This window comes from Suricata suricatta, chromosome 10 (assembly GCF_006229205.1).
Source record: "Suricata suricatta isolate VVHF042 chromosome 10, meerkat_22Aug2017_6uvM2_HiC, whole genome shotgun sequence".
NCBI lineage: Eukaryota > Metazoa > Chordata > Mammalia > Carnivora > Herpestidae > Suricata > Suricata suricatta.
In genome coordinates, this window is record NC_043709.1 from 106,180,786 (window position 1) to 106,201,351 (window position 20,566).

A 20,566-nucleotide genomic window follows, 5' to 3' on the forward strand; every position below is an offset into this window, starting at 1 on the left:
ACTGAAAATGGACCATGGACTGAAGGGGGAGGGGGACAACGGGAAGAGGGTGATGGTCACGGATAGGGGCACTTGTGGGGAGAAGCACTGGGTATTATATGGAAACCAAGTTAAAGATAAACTATTAAAATAAATAAATAAATAAACTTTTTTTTTTTTTTAAAGAACGTCCTTGATGAGAAAGTGAAAATTCACAATTGTGTGAAATCTCGACTCTTGAATACGTATCTTCTTAATGTTCTTTGACAGAACAGGAAGTACGTGTAAGAATTTATGCTACACACTAACGTAGGATGGTTGTCTCCAGGGAAAGACGTTGTGCCAACTATGTGATGTGCAAGCAGGGCTGGCGGCTTCCCCCCCGCCCTCCCCCCAGAGAATCAACCTCATAGGAGAGAAGAATGGCAAGGCAAATTAAGTACTGAAAGTGAGGTATGTGAGAGACTTTTTATTTTTAATGAAGAAAGTGAACCTACAGCTTCAAGGAAAACACCCAACATTTTGTTGTCTGGGAAAAAATTCAAGCTTTCAAGCAAAAATTGGATTTTTCCAACAATTACATCTGCACCAGGAACACTGACAGCTTCCTCACTTTCTCATAGATCACAGGTGATTTTAACAAATGTGACTTTTTTCAAATAGTATCATAAAAGGTGCCAACATTTGGGAGATTGATATAATTCCATGATGAACCAATATGTTCCAAAACATGTACGAAGATTCAAAGGCCAAGATATACCAATAAAATTAAATGTAACAGAATGACAAAAGTGTGATATGGGTTAAGGCTCCAGTCTGCAACTAAACTGTTAAGAAACTGTCCCTTAAAGAGCTCTGATGTAGTGTCAAAGAGAATGTCCAGGATTTGATTATCATCAAAACACTCCTGTCTTCCAACTACAGGTCTGTATGAGACTGGATTTCCTTCACATCTTCCAACCAAACAACAAATCACAGCAGACCAAATACAGAAAGAAAAATCCATCTGTCTTCTACTAAGCAGATATGAAGAGCTACAGTCAAAAAGAATAAAATACCCAGGAATAAATGTCATCAACGAGGGGAAAGATCAGTCTCAGAAAGGATGGAAAGATAGTCCACGCTCATGAACTGGAAGACTACTGTTAAAATGTCCACTATACCCAAAGCAATCTACAGATTCGTTACAATCTCTATCAAAATTCCAACAGTATTTTTCACAGAAGACAAATACTCCTAAAATTTGTGTGGAACCATGAAAGACCCTAAATAGCCAAAGCAATCTGGAGACAGGAGATCGAGCTGGAGGTATCACAACCCCAGACTTTATACCATACTACAGAGTTACAGTACAGTATATTCTGGGGTGCCTGGGTGGCTCAGTCAGTTAAGCATCCAACTTCGACTCGGGTCATGATCTCACGGTTTGTGAGTTTGAGCCCCGCATTGGGCTCTGGGGCTCTATCCTGACAGCTCAGAGCCTGGAGCCCGCTTCGGATTCTTTGTCTTTGTCTCCCTCTCCCTCACTAGTATGTGCACGCACGCGCTCTCTCTCTCTCAAAAATAATCTTTTAAAAAATACCATGCAGTCCAGTAATTCCACTGATTGCTCCAATCTCTTTAGACTACAATTCAGTTGATAAGGGATAAAATGGGGCATATGTGAGGCACCTGGTGGCTCAGTCAGTTAAGCATCCGACTTTGTCTCAGGTCATGATCTCATCGTCCATGAGTTCAAGCCCCAGTCAGGCACTGTGCTGACCGCTCAGAACCCGAAGCCTGCTTTGATTTATAGGTCTCCTTCTCTCTCTGCCCCTCCCCCAATCATGCTCTGTCTCTCTCTCTCTCTCTCTCTCACCCCCTTAAAAAAAAAAACATTAAAAAATTGGGGGATATGTTTCATAAAGCTACCTAGTTAGTTCTACTGAAAAGCCAGGGATAAAAACCACCAGCTTAAATACATCTGAAAAGAATACAGGTGGGTCTCGCACCCCCACATGCATACCAATATCTATAAACAGGTTATAGTAATGAAAATGAGAATAAAAACAAAAACCACTGTGGATGTAGAACAGGAAGAGACATTCTGAGAACATACCTTTGTTAAATAATGAAGAAATATTTCCTAAACAAAAGGTAGATGGTGAAAAAAACAGATCTAACTATAACAAAATTAAAGCATCTATTCAATAAAGGATCTCAAAAAAGAAACTAGATAAATGGTGAGGGAGGGAAACTAAGAGGATATTTACACCATTTAAAATCCAACAGACTAACACCTAGAATATACAAAACATTCCTGTAAATTAGGGCAGAAAAGCAGGAAGAAGGCTATAGAAATCTAACAGAAAAAGAGGAAATTTCAAAAAGGCAGGCGGGGCGGGGGGCGCCAAGGTGGCTCAGTCAGTTAAGCCTGCAACTTTGGCGCAGGTCGTGATCTCAAGGTTCGTGGGTTGGAGCCCAGTGTAAGGCTTTGTGCTGACAGCTCAGAGCCTGGAGTCTGCCTCAGATTCTGTCTCTCTCTCTGCCTCGCCCCCTCTCATGATCTGTGTTTCTCTCTCAAAAATAAATAAATGTTAAAAACATTTTAAAAGAAAAAGAAGTGAAGAATATATAAATGCCAGTTCACAAAAGGGGAAAGCCACACAGCTAAGAAGCTTATGACAGGATACTCAGCGGCATTAGGAATCAGAATTCCAAATCGGAACAATCATTGATCACCCTGTGCCCAGTTGGCTCCATCTGTTGCATCAGATTGTAAAAGCTTAGGTCAGAAAATATCAAGTACTAGCAAGAATGTGGGGAACGACAGCTGGCGACCTTGTAAACTGGCACAGCCAGTTTATTAGTACAGATCATAATCTGGCAGAACTTAATTAGTCATGCACAAGCCCGAGAGGGTCCTATGGGGGGAGGGGCCAGGTAGGAGAAACAAGAATGGAATAGGAGATGAAGGGGGAAGATACAGTGAATAAACTGAGAGCCTTAGCATGGACGGATAATGACAGGGGGCCACCAAGGGAGCATTAATTCAAGCCTGCACACCTGTCCTGGCCAAGCAATCCTCCCCACATACATGCCTTCATGGAACCACTAAGTGCTAAGTCCCTGACTACCAGGTGCTGCACTTCGGCCTTGCCCTCACAGAGTCTACATTCTAGTTGAAGGAAACAGTAAAAAGTCAACAGGGAACACTGTAAGAGGGTGACAAGTGCATCAAGGGAAGTAAAACAGGTGACAGTGACAGGAAGCATCAGGAATGAGGTGTGACCCTTTTCAGAGGCTTGCTCTACAGAGGCGGGCTCTGAGACCCACAGAAAGAGAATTAGCCAGGCATGCAACCAAAGGGGGAGGAGAATCTCTAAGCACTGCATTTGGGGTCATCAAACACAGCCCCCATACCACGGGCAAGACTCTGTTCTTTTAAATTTTTTTTTTTAAGTTTATTTATTTTGAGAGAGTGCACAAGCCGGGGAGGGGCAGAGAGAGAGGGAGAGAGACAATTCCAATCAGGCTCCACAAGGTCAGCGCAGATCCCCATGCGGGGCTGGAACTCACGAACTGTGAGATCATGATCTGAGCTGAAACCAAGAGTTAGATGCTCAACCTGCTGAGATATCCAGGTGCCCTACTGGTGAGACTATATTCTAAAGATGACTCTCAGGGACTTCCTGTCATTGAACTCTCAAGAACAACCTTTAAAACTCCTGCTGTATAAAATGTGCACTGCAATCAATGACTACTGTAAGAAACCAAAATATTTTGATAAAAGAAACCTTTTCAGGAGGGGGGAAAAAAAGACAACACCAATGTGAATATTTTTAAAAATGTTTCTGGGGCACCTGGTGGCTCAGGCGGTTAAGCCTCCGACTTTGGCTCAGGTCATGATCTCACATTCGTGGGTTCGAGCCCTGCGTCGGGCTCTGTGCTGACAGCTAGCTCAGAGCCTGGAGCCTGCTTCAGATTCTGTGTCTCCCTCTGTCTCTGGCTCTCCCCTGCTCATATTGTCTCTAACTCTCAAAAATTAGAGAAACATTTAAAAAAATGTTTATGGAAAATTACTAGATCCACAAACATTTCCTTCATTTGATAAACAGAAACAGAGTACTCGTACACCGTTTCCACAGGAGATTGCCAGAAAATGAGGATGAATAGGAAAGTTTGTCCTTAAGGAACATACTGCAACTTTATAAGATTCAGAATTCTACTTATTTCATATCCTAATTGATTTGGGGGGGATTAAGAGCCAACGTTTATCGCATATTTCCAACCTGGCAGGCACTGTTCTTTGAGCTTTTCCACACATTTGAGTTCACTTAATACTCAACATGACACTATTACTGTTTCTATCACAGAAAGGAAACAGAGGGAAAGAAAGAAAGGAGAAAAGAAAGAAAAGGAAAAAAAAGGAAGAGAAGAAAAGAAAAGAAAAGAAAAAAGAAAAGGAAGAAAAGAAAGGAAGAAATGTGCCTGAAGTCAAAGAACTAGCTGGTGACAGAGAGCAGGGATTCAAATGCAGATCTTGCAAACTTCAAAGCCTATTTTCTTCACCACTACCCTTCTATTCCACCTGGCGTCTCCTCAGTGGTTTTCAGGGCGGTCCCTGGGTCAGCAGCATCACCGTTACCTGGGAACTTATTAGAAAGACACATGCTCAGGACCCACCCCCAGACCCACCGAGTCAGAAACCATAAGGGGCGACTTGGTGGCTCAGTTGGTTAAGCATGCATGGCTTGATTTCAGCTCAGGTCAGGATCTCATGGTTCGTGGGATGGAACCCTGTATCGGCCGGCGTGCGACAGGACGGAGCCTGCTTGAGATTCTCCCCCTTCCTCTCCCTCTCCAAATAAGTAAACATTAGAAACAAGAAGAATGGAGCCAGCTAGCACCCCAGGTTTCCAGGTGAGCACGAGGCACGCGAAGGCTTGAGAACCACTGGTCCAGTTTTCATACTCAGTGTATGCATGTTAAAACGGAAATGATCATCACAAAACATAAACTTTTGATCCATTTAAAATGACTCTAACATCAGAATAATGTTCATTCTTTTTCTCAAGACACAGTAACTCTTCCCCTAACCCGACAAAATGCCAAATCTGTATCCTGATTCAATTGTCTAAAATAAATAAATAAATACATAAAAAGTCTACTCTGATTGGACTTATTAGGAATTGGATTTTAAATTCCAAACACGAAAAACTGCAGAGAGGTCCAAACAGAACCTTCAGAAGTTGAATCAGAAGCTATCTTAGGAAGGGGACGAAAATGTTTTGAGTAGCGGCAGCAAAAGCTTGTCAAAGCTTGGTCCACAGCTCCATAACCCTTTTTCATCCCTGGCTCAACTCCAGATTTTTACAACATGCCTTCAACAAACTTCCAATTGCCAAAAAAAGAAAAAAAATTTATAACCTTCAGGAATATTTGCATTCTCAAGATTCAAAGTGCTTTAAATAAATGGATATAGGCACCCTCTTCCAAACACGTTTTTATCATGAATCAAGCTAAGTGGAGATTTTCACTATGTACACTAGCGCAAAATGTGTTCATGTGTTTCCATCCACTTACCTAGCCTGCCCTTTACCACATCCTACCTGACCATTCTCTTTTCAAAGGAATATCTAGACCAGGAGCCTTCTGTCCTACCCCAACTCAAGTCCTCAGTTCGAGCGATAAAGTATATTATTTAAATTTGTGTGTGTGTGTGTGTGTGTGTGTGTGTGTGCGCGCGTGCGCGCGCGCTTAAATTTGCCAAGTTCTTCAGACTCCTTTTATTCAAGGGAGTGGAAGACAGTATCAGAAGTAAATACAGATCCAAGCACCTACCATAATAGGAGAACTGACTATATGCCTAAAAACTCTTGTAAAGCCATTCGCTCACATGCTCAAATTACTAATTTTCTGAAGTTCAGGATTCTACTTATTTTAAACATTAAAACCATAAATTTGAAGACTAAAGACTTAGCTAGCCAACGTCTGTACCATGGGACAGCTCTAAACCTGACATAAGATGCATACGGACTTGATTCAAGTCAAAGGTGCAGAGGGCTCTGGGAAGCCCCCCACTCAGGCAGTTTGTAATCTGCCAGCTACTTAAACCACCCACCTTTCCACGGCCACGCTCACTCAAGGGCTGGCAGCACTGGAGGGGCTACATCCTAGAAGGAATGACACCTACATCTTTTCCCCCTCCCAAAGCACCATCAAATCCCCCGAGAATTCCAGCTGTTACCAAGAAACAAATTACCAAAGCCCTTCTCACCACAATTCATTGGCACTGAAACACACACCAACCACCTACAGACCTTCCTGCTTAAGTACTTATCCTGCCTCTTAGAAGGCCAATGCTTTCTACATCTGCCAAAATGCAATTGTCCTAACCAGTCCTTCTCCAGTAACACTGCCATTTCTATACGTAAAACTGGCACCCCTTTTGAAAGCAATAGCTAGGTTTTCTCATTCCCCATCTATAAGAATCCATAACAGCAATTAATCAGTAACAAACAAGCCTGTTAGCTCCTACAATCGAGGGAGAATACTTCTTTATGTGAAGTAAGCTGATAATAATGCTCTCGTAAAAGAACAGATTATGTGAGCATTCAAGAAAGGAAAACCAAAAGTGTTTTATTTTATGTGCCTGGAAAAAATTTTTATAATCTAAGAATTTGCTCATATTCAAGATTTGAATAATCTTGGGCGCCTCGGTGGCTCAGTCGGTTAAGCAGCCGACTTCAGCTCAGGTCATGATCTCCCAGTTTGTGGGTTTGAGCTCCGTGTTGGGCTCTGTGCTGACAGTTCAGAGCCTGGAGCCTGCTTTGGATTCTGTGTCTCCCTCACTCTCTGACCCTCCCCCACTCACGCTCTGTATCTGTCTCAAAAATAAATAAAAGTCAAAAAAAATTTTTTTAAGATTTGAATAATCTTGTTCTACATGCCCACTTTAATTCTACCACTATCTTTCAGGAGTCAGTAATCAAAGAAAGCAAAACATAAAACTATGCTCAAATAGCTCATAATTCATATAAGAGTTAAAACACAGACATAAAGGGGCACCTGGGTGGCTCAGTCAGTTAAGCATCTGGCTTCAGCTCAGGTCATGATCTCATGGTTCGTGGGTTCGAGTCCCACGTCGGGCTCTGTGCTGACCGCTAGCTTAGAGCCTGGAGCCTGCTTCGGGTTCTGTGTCTTCCTCTCTCTCTCTGACCCTCCCCTGCTCATGCCGTCTCCTTCTCTCTCAAAAATAAATAACATTAAAAAAATATTTTTTAAAACACAGCCATAAAGAAAAAGTGCAAGTATACATAAAAAGGACCAAAAATCCACACTCTGATGGTTTTTTTGGTTCCTGATCACGGAGAATCAGAGAGGTTTTTAGAAGTTCTTTCTAAAATTACTAACAGTGTCCTTCATTTTAAGTTAAGCTGCCGTTTCCTTCCAAATAATCTCATTTAATAAAACTGACTTAAGGCACTCACTGCAATTATCTCTGAACTGCCATTACAACAGAAACTGTCACACTACACTTGTATGTTTGTCAGTGAATGCTCAGAAGGGGAAAAAAAATCTGATTGAACTCTCCATGAAGAAGCACCCAGTGCACCACCTAGTGGAAGTTGTGTAACATTGTTTAAATTAATTCTTTTTAAAAGGACAGAAACCCTAGATAAGAATACAACAAATACCATATATACAAACAGCCTAAATCTCTTTTGTTCCCACTTGGCAAGAGGGTTGTATTCAGAAGAAAAGAGGGCTCATTTTCTGTACAAACTAACAGACTGATAAAGGTTTCTTAGTGGAAATTTTTGCTTGGGTGCCAGAAATTTTGACAGGAGACTAAAAATTAAGACGTTACTGCAAAAACAAATAGAATCACAGGCAGACCGATAGGGTTTGTGTAAGGGATTCCTTGTATCCTCCAAGGATAACATATCAAAGTATACGCGTTGCATACAACAGATAGATCTGCCATGTAAAGGGACAACTTCATGGTTAGCACAGTTCCATTCATTCATTCATAAGACATTTCCATGTTCCTTCCGACTACTAAATTTAACATAACCAAGCAATCCCCTAAAGTTCCCCAAGCCTTGACATCATTCAAAAGGTTCCTCCCAACCATCCATCTAAGCCTGCTCTCCATTAACCTCCAAACTTACATTTTCGATTTTTCCACTAAGTTTATAGCAAACCTTTCACAAAAAGAAGTCCTAAGTCATGACCAAAATGCATCATGCTTCATTTTCATTTGCCTTATGCACAGAAATTACTTCAGTGCAATTCAAAACACAGTACTTAAGTCCACTGCTAAGATACAGATGCAAACATAAATAGGTTATGGTTCTCTAATTTGGAAAACCTCCCAAAATTCAAAATAAAGGTTTTTCACATAACACCACTAGGAATGTTTTGCCTGTATGAAAAATTACCTTCCTCGTGTGATTTAAACTATTTAGCAACCTCGAGAAGAAAAAAAATAAACCTAAGAGATAATATTTCTTTACTTGGAAATAACCACCTTCATCTGTGACTCTTGTATCACATGATCAAATCGGTATGCAGACGCTTGCTTGAGGGTGGGACATTAGTAGATCCTGGATGAAAGCCATTACAGGTATAAAATAAAGTAGGCATCAGGTGACCTGGAACAGAAGTCTCTTCATCGCTAGGGCTCTCATTTAGGTACTTGTCAAATGGGCATGATACGCATTACCAGCCTCTGAATGGAAGGATTACAAAACTGATAAGAGTCTATGAGAGTCTCATTAAAAGACCTAAATGGAAATACAGGTATCTCTCGTTTTTCACAAACGCAAGGACCACTACTTTGTTTTTACGGAAGACCTACTTAGCTACCTGAAAGAAATCCAATAGAGAATTTTCCCTTTTTCCTTTTTAATGTAAAAGCGAAAATAGCATTCAATGTTTTGTTTTGCATCAGCTGGTATCGAGGCAGCACACACCCCAAGCATTGGAAGGGGCTCTGCCTAGCTCCCGCCCCCGGGACCTGCACTCAGCATCCAGCATCAAGCTGCCGCAGCCTTGACCTCTCTCTGAGCATCTGTGCTGTATCTTGACTTACTTTATGCATCCATTAGCAAAATGTGTCCTAAGGTAATCAGAAAAGCCTAAGAGGGCTTTTTGGGGTGATCTGGAACCCTAAAATGTTTCCCATAGAAGTAGTAATGCTGTTTTGCAGCCCGTCAGCTTAGAAAAGGTTTCATAGAAACACTCTGTTTTTTAGATGGGGGGGGGGGGGGGAAATCTGTACTGATTTGTGGAACTGGAGTGCACCTGGAAGGGGAGAACACGGCTCCAAGAGTTCTCACTGTGCCATTACCACCTACACCTGTGACCTTCACCATGTCACTTGTTACCAAATAGTGAATGAGAAAAGGATATTAAGCAAGTCCAAGAAAAGGTAATAACGATTCAAAGTGCAATCCATGTAACGAATTGCCTGGCTTGTTGTGCAAAATATTACGGAGTACCAAGCAGGTGCATCCCTAAAAGCTAAAAACCAGAGATGGTTTTTAGAGAAGCTTTTTTTTTCTATTTGAATGCTAATGTATAAAAAATTAGAAGAAAAAAGAATCCCAATTCTACTCCCACCCATGACAAAGTGACAGAAACAAGATTCCACCCCCACAAGCCTTTAAACCTGGGCAGGCATTTCTCGTGAACATTCCTCCGCCTCACTCCCATCACACCGTTCCCCACTTCAGCCCAGACGAAGGTGAGTCACACTGCTGGGTCTACTTGTCACTTAAGGAAAAGTCCCCAAACAAGTTCACGTTAAAGACTGTTTTTAATTTAAAAAATAATAATTAATAAGTGAACAGTATTCATGTGTAAGTGGCCCTGCAATGCGCCTGTGTCAAGAATATGTAATTAACAATCCCCAAGACACCTTTCTCGTTTAAAAAAAAAAGCCACTCAGCTTATCGCTACTTTTTATTAGATCCTATTTCCTCGCGAGCCTGACTCTGACTCAACTCCGCAGCTTTTCTCCACCTGCGCGTCCTCGCGCCCTCCGTTGGGCCCAGCCGCCTCAGGCGGAGTCCCCAAGGGGTCCCACCCGCCGCTGCCCTCCTTCCCCCTCCCGGTCGCCCGTCCGCCCCCGCCCCCACCTCCCCGCAAGGTGTCGCCGCCGCCGCGAGCTCCAGGGAGGAGGCGCCTCGAGGCCGGCGGGAGGCTCCGGGTGACGCGGCCCGGCTTGGCCCGGCCGCCGCCCGCGGGAGCAGCAAGGGGAACAGACCCCACCGCCCGTGCCGCACCGGTGCTCCGATAAGGCGCCGCAGCCCCGGCGCCCCATTACCTGCTCTGGGCAGCCGCGGCCGGCGGGAGGCGCGATCGCTCTGGCCCCTGCAGCCCCGGGTCGGGAGACAAGGAGGCAGCGACCGCAGCCGCCGCAAAGGACAATCAGGAGGCAGCGGGTTCGGCACCAATTCGGCGGGCGCAGAACGCTCGAGCCCAACGGGAGCCCGGCCCCCACCACCAGCCGGGCGAGTAACCGACTTGGCCCCCTCCTTCGGAAGGGCGGGGCCACGGCCGAAGGGGCGGGCGGGGGCGGGGCCGTTCCGCCCGCGGGGCGGGAGCTCCTCAGACGCTTCGTAAGACGCGCCTGTTTATAGGCCGTGACTGAGGTAGGCGTCTCGCACTTGAAGACAGCCTCGGCAGCAGACTTCTCTTATTGGTCGGTAAGAGGAAACAAAGCGGAGCTCTGATTGGTGAGAGTTCTGTAGCTCCTCTCCCTCTCCCCTCATCATCGGAAGCTCCGCCCCTACTCGCTCGGTTCCCAGGTGGCTGCAGGACGGATTGTCTTATAGACCTGCAACCTCTCCGAAGCGAAGAATCCCAGATACCCAGGCTTCCTTGCCAGATGTGGGAGATTTCTTTGATTCCAGAATGAACTTGATGAATAACAGCTAACCTTTAACATGGATTTAGCTTGGATTTAGAGAGCTCTCCTGGGTATTTTTTAAATGCGGCATAAGATTCAAAGGGATATTGTCTGTCCTAAGCGAAGAAAAGACATAAAATGACTTCGCTCCTGGCAAAGTTATACGTAACTTTTGTTTTACCTGTGTATGAGTCATATATTACCTAGAAAAATATTTTAAGTAGAAAATGATAAAGTGAAAAGAATGATAAAGCAAACCTTGGGGTGTCCAAGGGACTACTGCTTTCACGATAGAAAAAATATATCATAATACTGGCAACATATGATGGTCATCAAAACAATATGAACTGGTATCAGCCCCTTCTAAGAACTTTACAAGTATCACCAAATATCACTGAGGCTCACCCATGCTTTTTCCTGAGTAAATGCTACTTACACATAATGTAGAATGCATCACACTCTCAAAAGATTTATAGGAAAACTCCCTGACAGGAAGAATTTAGAATCCAAAGGACAAAATAAATAAAGCATTTACAAAAACAAAAATACAAAGTATACAGAAAGAAATTCAGAAGATATAAATTCAAAAACTCAGCCGATACAGGGAATTACAAAAAGAAAGGAATGTGACAGAACTTGAAGATGTGACTTAGACTTTGAAAATTGAAAGTTGAGGGAGGAGGAGCGAGAGAATGATCAATGACCTGTAATTAAGTAATTGCAGCTCTCAGACCAGAATAGGCCGGCCCTGTGTTATCCTAGCCAGGTTAGAAGGGAGTGAAGCACACCTGGGGGCCACAGTCCAGAACTCTCTGGCTGCCTTAGTCCCTCAACTCTCTCTGCCTATTTGTGCTTCTTGTCATTCCCATGAGGTTCTGAAATAGGCTGTTTGAAATAAAGCCTTTGCCCCAGCAACTCCATGAATTATATAGTAGTGAAAAAAAAAAAAGGAAGCTGACAAAATGCAAGCCTAAGGAAGGAAAGAAATGTTAAGGTAAAACATGAACTTGAAAAGGACAAGAGACTCAATACAAAGAATGGGCAAATCCCCTTTTTTCTCTTTTTTCCTGAGAATACGATAAGACTCTTTGGAGGACAGTAACTTCATTGCCTAACAAATTCTTTATAGAACCTTTGTAGTAAATAGAATCCTAAACAATTGTCTGAAAATAGGTGTCCCAGCATACTCTGAGCAAGTAACTTACTGTTAAGATTTAATTATGTTTAAATATGTAAGAAAAAAAGAACTTAGCACTGCCTACTATGAACAAATTGGCAAGAAAACACTCCAAAAGGTTTTCCCACAACAATGCCTAGAATTCCACTAAACATCCTTTCTTTGGGATTAAGTAATTTATATCAAAAATTATTCTTTTATAGGCCACCTGGGTGGTTCAGTCTGTTGAGCTTCTGACGTCAGCTCAGGTCATGACCTCATAATTCATGAGTTCGAGCCCCACATCGGGCTCACTGCTGTCAGCCTGTCAGCACATACCCATTTTGGACTCTGTCCCCTTCTCTCTCTGCCTCTTGGCCACCTATGCTCTCTTTCTCAAAAAAAAAAAAAAAACCTACCACATTAAAAATTAGTTCTTGTATTCATTTACTCAACAAACATGTAATAATATTAATCATCAAGTTCTAGTTCCTTCAGTGAACTGGGCACTCTACTAAGCATTGCCTTGAACAAGGCAGTGTAGGAGCTATTTATCAGTAAAAGAAAGACAGTGAACAAGCAAACAAATGCACTTATAGAAAGGGATAAAGGCAAAGAAGAAAAGAGCGACTCAAGGGATAGAGGTGCTCCCTGAATTTGGGAAGGGAGAGAGAAATACTCTAAGATCTGAGCTGCTATTTAAATCAGACAACACGAGCTCTACAGAGCTCCAGGGCAATGGTGTTTCTAGAGAGGAGATAGCAAGAGCCAAGGTCCTAAAGGAGGAAGAAAAGCGATGTTGTAGGAATAGAGAGGAGACCAGTGTGGTTAGACTGGCACAGTGGTCCCGTATAGTTGTATGGCCCTACATTGTAGGCAATGAAAGAAGTTTGTACTTTATCACAGATTCCTGATAGGGTAACACTAAGTTACTAATGTTGGAATATTTTTTTTTTCCTTTTTCAGGGTCACCAAAGAAGTGGACATTTACTCACCAAGCCAGCCTATCAGGTACAGATCTAGAAAGAACCTACTATTTTGCAGGGATAGGCTGGATGAGGGAATGTAATATGAGTACAATACCAACCCAGGTGGATCTACAGACAAATTGTTACTGCACAAGTGATAAGGAAATCAAGGGTGCTTTGGGAACACTCGAGAAGGAGCCAAGGAGATCCTCCTGAAAGAAATGAGGAATCACTGACTCAGTAGGGAGTCATTCCAGTGAAAGGCTACTAGGTTCTAGATCCAAGGAGCAACAACAAAGGGACACTGGGCCAAAAGAAGGAAATCTAAGGCAAAGCCTTAGAAAGCATTGCATAAAAAATCCACTTTCCCCGCATCGCAATGGTGCCTAGCCTGGATGGGCCCAGAATGTGGATACAAAAATCCAATCAGAAGCAGCATTCTGAAAGCATAAGAGCTGAGCAAAGCATGAGAAGAAACAGACTGTTGTTTCACATTATCTCCTTCGTTTTTTCAACAAAAGTCATTACAAACAGCGCACACACCCTTATAACTATGAGATTTCTTTTAGGATAGTAATGAGTTAACAGTATTAATCCTATTTGTCCAGAATTAGGACAGAGCTGAAGCCCTTGGAGTTAGAGATCTGTTCTACTAGTTCAGGCCTTTCCCTGTGCTTCTCAGCAAGGCTCTCTCTTTACTGGTTGAATTCACACCATTACGAGGTATCTATAAGAAAAGAGAGTACCCCCTCACACACACACACACACACACACACACACACACACACACACGTGCACTGTGGAGGGCCAACCAGAGGAAATGCTGAGAATGTCAAAGTATCTTGGTGCATCCAGCTGGCAGTGGCCCGTGAATCAAAAGATGCAGCAACTAAATAAATTACAAAGTAAATAAAAAACGCAACCATTGAAAGGTAATCTCTGTGCCCTAATAATATAGTTCAAAAATCAATGCTTAAGACAGAGGGATGACATAGACTCTAAGGGCGAAGATAAGTCAGTCTTGACTTGAAAGACAAGAGGAACTTGGCTGTAGTTTTCTCTATCTTCAAACCGGCCTCTTTATATTTTTTTAATGTTTTATTTATTTTTAATACAGAGAGAGACAGAGCATGAGAGGGGGAAGGGCAGAGAGAGAAGGAGACACAGAACTGGAAGCAGGCTCCAGGCTCTGAGCTAGCTGTCAGCATAGAGCCTGATGCAGGGCTTGAACCCACAAACGTGAGATCTGACCTGAGCCGATGTCGGAGGCTTAACCGGCTGAGCCAGCCAGGTGCCCCAAACCGGCCTCTTTCTACTCTCCTATTCTTCTCTAGGAAACAGCTTTCCTGGCTCCTAAGTACAGGAGTCAAAGTAAAGCCGCTCTAGTGCTCCCCAGCCCCCAGCCTAACCAACTACCTTGACACAATCCCAAAGTCTGTGAAGAGAAACTACGAGTGGCTATGCCTGGTCCATGTCCACTCTACCCCACCACCTGTCATCATGGAGGTGTGGGGAGGAGTGGGGAGCGTGGGGGCTGCCAACATGGCTGCCAGAGCCCATCTCTGTTGATGGCCAGTGGCTTCCCAGAGAATAAGCACTAGACAGATTGCCAGATAGGCATGCATCATGCACCCGCCCACCCAACATTTTGTGGCGTCGGTGGGGCTCGATTTTCTATTCAGTGAAAGCCATTGCCTGTCCTTTCACACTAAGATGAAGGCCCAGAACCCAAGAGCAAAGTCTTCAATGGTGATTGCCCACTTTCTCGAAATCTCTTTATTTCTGTTGACTTCCAGACACCAAGTACCCTTGTGTCTTCCACTTTCAAGCTGCCATTCCCATTTAAGTCTTGTACTAATTCCCAATTTCCCTGTGTGAAGTATACCTCTTGACACTGCTTTATCTAAAGAGCAAAAGCACCTGCCCAGTTGGTATCAGTGAACAGTACTCTGGGCTCAGCTGAGACCGGCACGTAGAACAAGCAGGACCAATGAAACGGTACAGGCAGAAGGTGGACCTTCACCTGCCACTGTTCCTTCGACACTTACTCAGATGAGCATGCAGGCTGTCCCATAACTTCTCTGATGGCTTTTAGATAATAAAAACCCTTTGATCAGCTTAAGCCCTAAAATAGAGTTTTCACTCAGAAATTTTAATATGAATGCCAATACACTTTGATCAACACTTCAAGCTTCCCTCCACTCCCCCAGCCATGGTCCCAGACAGGCTGGGCCCTCCCAGGGCGGGGGGGAAAAGGAACCGCCTCCAAATTCACAAGGTAAGGAGACCAGAGTACTCCAAAGAGCCCACGTTCATGCTCAGCTATTCTTGCTGCAGGGAGATGTCCCTCTGGACCTGGCCAATGACTACACAGAGCACTTCCCCTCTTGGGTGCTTTCCAACAATCTAAGAGACTTGAGCTGAAAACACCTGACTTTGCCTCTCCTGTCCTGGTCAATGCCATTTTCTCTGGCTGCCACTTCCCACGCCCTCCCCCCTTAGTTTCTGGTTCCTGGAAGGCTACTTTCTACTAATTCTCCTCTTGGTCACCTCTCCAGGTGTTGTTTTTGGGCGGGACTTACACATCTCCAGCACAGCTCTCTCCCAAACGGCTCTCCTCCAGTCCTCGAGAAACATCCATGTGTACTTTGTTCCCACTGACACGGATACCAGAGCACAGCGGACTCTCAGAGCACACGAGTCTTCTTCCCTGCTCTCTCTGAACTAATGGCTCAAGCAATCCCCTTCAGTCTCTCCATTTTAGATACCTCAGGCAAAAGCCAGGGAGCCCAAGAACCAGAGAACACACACCCAGGTGCTGGGGTGGTCCCACCTGGGGTCCTACTAGGGAGGGTCCTTCCTGCCCTCCTCAGGGAGATCAAGGAGGAACCCTTGCTCTTGCCTGGATGATGGGAGCCTGTAGATCATTTTGACACAAAGAAGCAGCCTTGATTTTCGGCTGAAGTGCAGACCTTTAGGTAAAGGATTTGGAGACACATTAATCCAAGGAAACTGGACTCCGAGTATGCCCTTCAGCCCAGACCTGATGTTACTACAAATATTACTAAATATTTATAAACTATTACTCACAGCTCTGCTCTGCTTGGAGACCATCAGAACACTCTTTCATTCAAATCTTACCTCACTCCACCTTTCCCACTCAACGTGCAATAACCTTGTCTCCTCCTTTTTTGGTGAGGCCCTCCCGGGGTGCCTTGGAGCACTCTGTCCTGTTACAAGTTCATCGACCTGAGTAAGTCTGACTTCAGGTTTGTCTCCGGTGGTGTGCGGCTGTTGGGCTTTATCATGAATGATCAATTCTTCCAGATCAAGTTACTAGTTCTCTGTCTTCATACCTGCATCTCCTTTTACTGCACCAAGTCACACAGCGTCACTGCCACCAGTGTCCCATCCCCAAAGTCATCAGAATCCTGCAACTACAATTGTATAACACTCAAAATACCATAAATGTATGTGTATGTGGAAACAGTAACGTCTACAGGCTGGCAAAAAGAGAAATTATTAAAGGATATCAAAGTCAACTGAGGAGCTTTTTCAAATTACATGAGCCCTGAGAAATTGATACAACCCTTCGTACTGTTCTCTCCCCAGATATACATAATTGACTAACACATTACAGCAGAGATCCTGTTAACAAGGGGAGAGTATGTTCATGGGAGGAGGTTAAGAAACTCTGCTTTATCCCTCACTAATCTCTTGGGCCCTCAATCAAAATTCTAAGACAAGGGGCGCCTGGGTGGCTCAGTCGGTTATGTCTCCGACCTCGGCTCAGGTCAGATCTCACGTTCGCGAGTTCGAGCCCCACATCAGGCTCTGTGCTGACAGCTAGCTCAGAGCCTGGAGGCTACATCCGTTTCTCTCTCTCTCTCTCTCTCTCTCTCTCTCTCTCTCTCTCTCTCTCTCTCTCTGCCCCTCCCCCTCTCATGCTCTGTCTCTCTGTATCAAAAATAAATAAAACATTAAAATTTAAAAAAAAAACAAAATTCTAAGACAATAAGCTTGAGAGAATATTTTTTCTCTTCACTCAAAATACTGGCTTGTTGTTGCTTATAAATGAAAGAAATGGTCCCCGTGATGTCGGGGGCTTTGTCTGACTCATTCACCATGGTACCCCCAGCGGCATCTCCCAGGTCTGGCACACAGTAAGTCACAAATTTGGGCTAATTTCAAAATGGGAGAGGTTTTTTTTTAATGTTTTATTTATTTTTGAGAGAGAGAGAAACAGTATGAGCAGGGGAGGAGCAGAGAGAGGGAGACACAGAGTCCGAAGGCAGGCTCCAGGCTCTGAGCTAGCCGTCAGCACAGAGCCCGACCCGGGGCTCAAACCCACGAACCATGAGACCATGACCTGAGCCGAAGCCGGACGCTTAACCGACTGAGCCACCCAGGCGCCCAAAATGGGAGAGTTTTGAACCCACCAGTTGTACCAAGACAAGCAACACTTATCTACACTGTTAGCACTGACAGGGCTCTATTCTATTCATATTTACTTGGTAATGCTTCAAGATTGTTTTCCAATGCAATCGGCAGTTGGCTGCCCCCACAAGGATTTCTGTGTATAAACTGAGAGCCACTTAATAACTCTGAGGTGTAGGGGGTGAGGAGTGACAACAGGGTATTTGGGGTATCTGCTGATTACCAGTGATCCGATGAAAACCTATCTACAAACCTGTATGCGGGCCTCAGCATAGTATATGACCATATGTGTTAGAGTAAATCAAGACCTCTGGACGATGGAACTTATCAATAGGCTGATGATGATTCATGCTAGTGTGCTAACTTAGGAGCCTCCGCCTGGGATCTATTCTCCAGTTGTCCAAACCAGATGTGCCCTGTGATGTATTTGATGCTATAGATATAGATAAAAATAAAGATATAGATGCAGATATCTGTATGGGTTTCAATAAAGGTGTAGGTAGAGATATAGATAGATAGATAGATAGATAGATAGATAGATAGATAGATAGACAGACATAAATCACTTAAAGTTTCTCATACTAAACCAATAAGCCTCCATCTGCCCGTGTCTGTAAATTTGAAGGAGTTGGAGTAGTTTTAGAACATTCTCCACCCCCATGACATTTGAAGTTAGGATAAGAAAACCAGTTTTTCTTAAATTGCATTTAACATTAAAAAAAAAGATCAAAGACCTTTGTGCCATGATTATAAAATGAGAGCAATTATAACTACCAAAAAATCCATCTTGTCACTATTTAGTCAGCTTCCCAAAGAACAAAGAACATCTACACTTTGTAACACGTATGATCAGAGTGAGCACTTTGCATTCAGAAGGGCATTGATATCAAAGTTGAGGAAAAAATACCCTTATACTGAAATGAGTTATTCAGCACTTATATTTAATTAATCTCAGTATCTTTGTACTTACCTTGTTGAGCTCACAAGGGAATGTCACAAGCAAAATTGCTCTCATGCTATTAGGTTCTCCAGAAACTATATCATTCATTAATTAGTGCTGACCTGGAAAGCAGAAGCTCCCTCCTCTCACCGATTAAAACCTGAGTAACTCTTCATTGTGCGAAGGAGATTAAGAAGCATATAAAGAGAAGCAGTAGCAAGATAGAAAGCCGTAAGGGGCACCTGGTTGGCTCAGTCAGTAGAGCATGTGACTCTTGATCTCAGAGTGGGGGGGTTCCAGCCCTACACTGGGGGTAGAGATTACTCAAAAAAAGTTAAAAGGCACCTGGGTGGCTTAGTCGATTGAGCATCTGACGTCAGCTCAGGTGGTGATCTCAAGGGTTGGGGGTTCAGTTGGGTTTGCTGCCATCAGCACAGAGCCTGCTTCAGACCCTTTGTTCCCCTCTCTCTCTGCCCCTCCCCCGTGTGTGTGTGTGTGTGTGTGTGTGTGTGTGTGTGTGTGTGTGTGTTCGCTTACTCTCTCTCTCTCAAAAACAAACTTTAAAAAAAAATTTTAATTGAGAGGTGCCTGGGTGACTCAGTTGGTTTAAGCATCTGACTTCCGCTCAGGTCAGGGTCTCACAGTTCATTGGTATGAGCCCCGAGTCAGGCTCTGTGCGGACAACTCAGAGCCTGAAGCCTGCTTCAGATTCTGTTTCCATCTCTCTCTGCCTCTGCCCTGCTTGTGCTCGCTCGCTCTCTCTCTCTCTCTCTCAAAAATTAATTTTAAAAAAGTTTTTAAAAAGTTTTTTAAAAAGGGACACCTGGGTGGCTCAGTCCGTTAAACACCAACTTCAGCCCAGGTCATGATCTCATGGTTCATGGGTCTGAGCCCCGCATCAGGCTCTGTGCTCCCTGTTTGTGCTCTGTGTCTCCCTCAAAAATAAATAAACATTTAAACAAATTTTAAGTGTCTAAAGAGAAATGCATAGTCTCTAGAAGATTACAGAATTCCAATTTGTGCATTTGCAAACCCCAGCTCAACTCCAGTGTAACATGGATTAGACAAACAAATGAACATGGAATCTAGAAAAAAAAAAAAAAAGAAGAAAATAAGGCAAATACTGCATGAACGGGATTAATGGCACCAATTTTTTGCAGTAGGTTTAGTCAAAGATGTGGTGTTAAGGGAGTTTTTTCCAGTTCCCACGTATTTCATTAAAGGCAGTAAATTTAGAACAAAGTCCAGATGATTCTGAGAAAGTGAACAAATTGTTGAAGTATCTCCAAAGGAGAGGATTAGAGAATAATATTAGAGCCCTGAATGTCAATCCCAATTTAGACACTAAAGCTACTGGTGTGACCTTTGACAGCTCATGTATCTTTCTAAGGCTATTTCCAGCCTACTAATATGTGCAGTTATTAATCCATCCAAGAAGTCATGTTGGGGGTGAGCACAAATTTTGTAAAAATTTTGGATCCGTTGCCAGCCAACATTTCAAAATCAGGAGATGCCAGTTTCTATTTTTTAAAAAAGGAAGCTACGGCAAGGCTGGCCCACACTCCCCCAGAGAAACAATTGCCAAGAACAGAAACCTTGACCCCTGCAAGGCTGCCATGTGCTTTGCAATCTGCCATGGACCATGTTCCACCTGCTTCACTCTTACTTTCTGGTGCTTATTGACCTCCGGAGTTATTTGAGTTTACATCTCCCAAAATGGGTAATTTTTTTTTCAGATTTACATTTTATTTTTATTTATTTTTTTATTTAAAAATTTTACTATTTTTTTTACTTTATAAAGTTTCATATTTTTTTAACATATACAATTATTTTCCATCATTTACAATACAGTAGTTGCAATGACACTCCAAACAGAAAAGCAAAGTAAAAAATCAAAACACCAACTTCTGTTTCATGTAATTAGACTTATACAGAAATTAGAAGGTTAAGTAACAACTAGTTAATCACCTAATTTCACAGCTCTCTGACGTGGCAATCGTTATATAGCAGCTTATCTATGATACATTCAAGATAAATGATACAATATATTACTTGTTCATAGGCTACAACACAGCCTGCTTTATACCTTTCCTTAAATTCCACCTCTATACTACAATATGCTTGAGGTCCATGCAAAAAAGTAGCTACCTTTTATGTAGGAAATGGATGATTAAGTCTTTGGTGTT

At 43.2% G+C, this 20,566-nt stretch overlaps 2 protein-coding genes across 3 annotated transcripts in view; one reads left to right on the forward strand and one right to left on the reverse strand.

Annotated features, from left to right (window-relative positions):
• Nucleotides 1-10,493, reverse strand: part of MPP7 (membrane palmitoylated protein 7) — a 298,285-nt gene extending 287,792 nt beyond the window's left edge. For both annotated transcript variants that reach the window (XM_029953189.1, XM_029953188.1), the window contains exon 1: nucleotides 10,295-10,493. The gene's annotated coding sequence lies outside the window, so the exon portion shown is untranslated. The remainder of the gene's footprint in view (nucleotides 1-10,294) is intronic.
• Nucleotides 1-20,566, forward strand: part of LOC115305343 (translation initiation factor IF-2-like) — a 145,133-nt gene that overhangs the window by 67,364 nt on the left and 57,203 nt on the right. Inside the window, exons 3-5 of the mRNA XM_029955569.1 lie at nucleotides 9,646-9,712; nucleotides 9,980-10,481; nucleotides 13,002-13,046. Coding sequence (XP_029811429.1) covers nucleotides 9,646-9,712; nucleotides 9,980-10,481; nucleotides 13,002-13,046 — 614 coding nt within the window. The remainder of the gene's footprint in view (nucleotides 1-9,645; nucleotides 9,713-9,979; nucleotides 10,482-13,001; nucleotides 13,047-20,566) is intronic.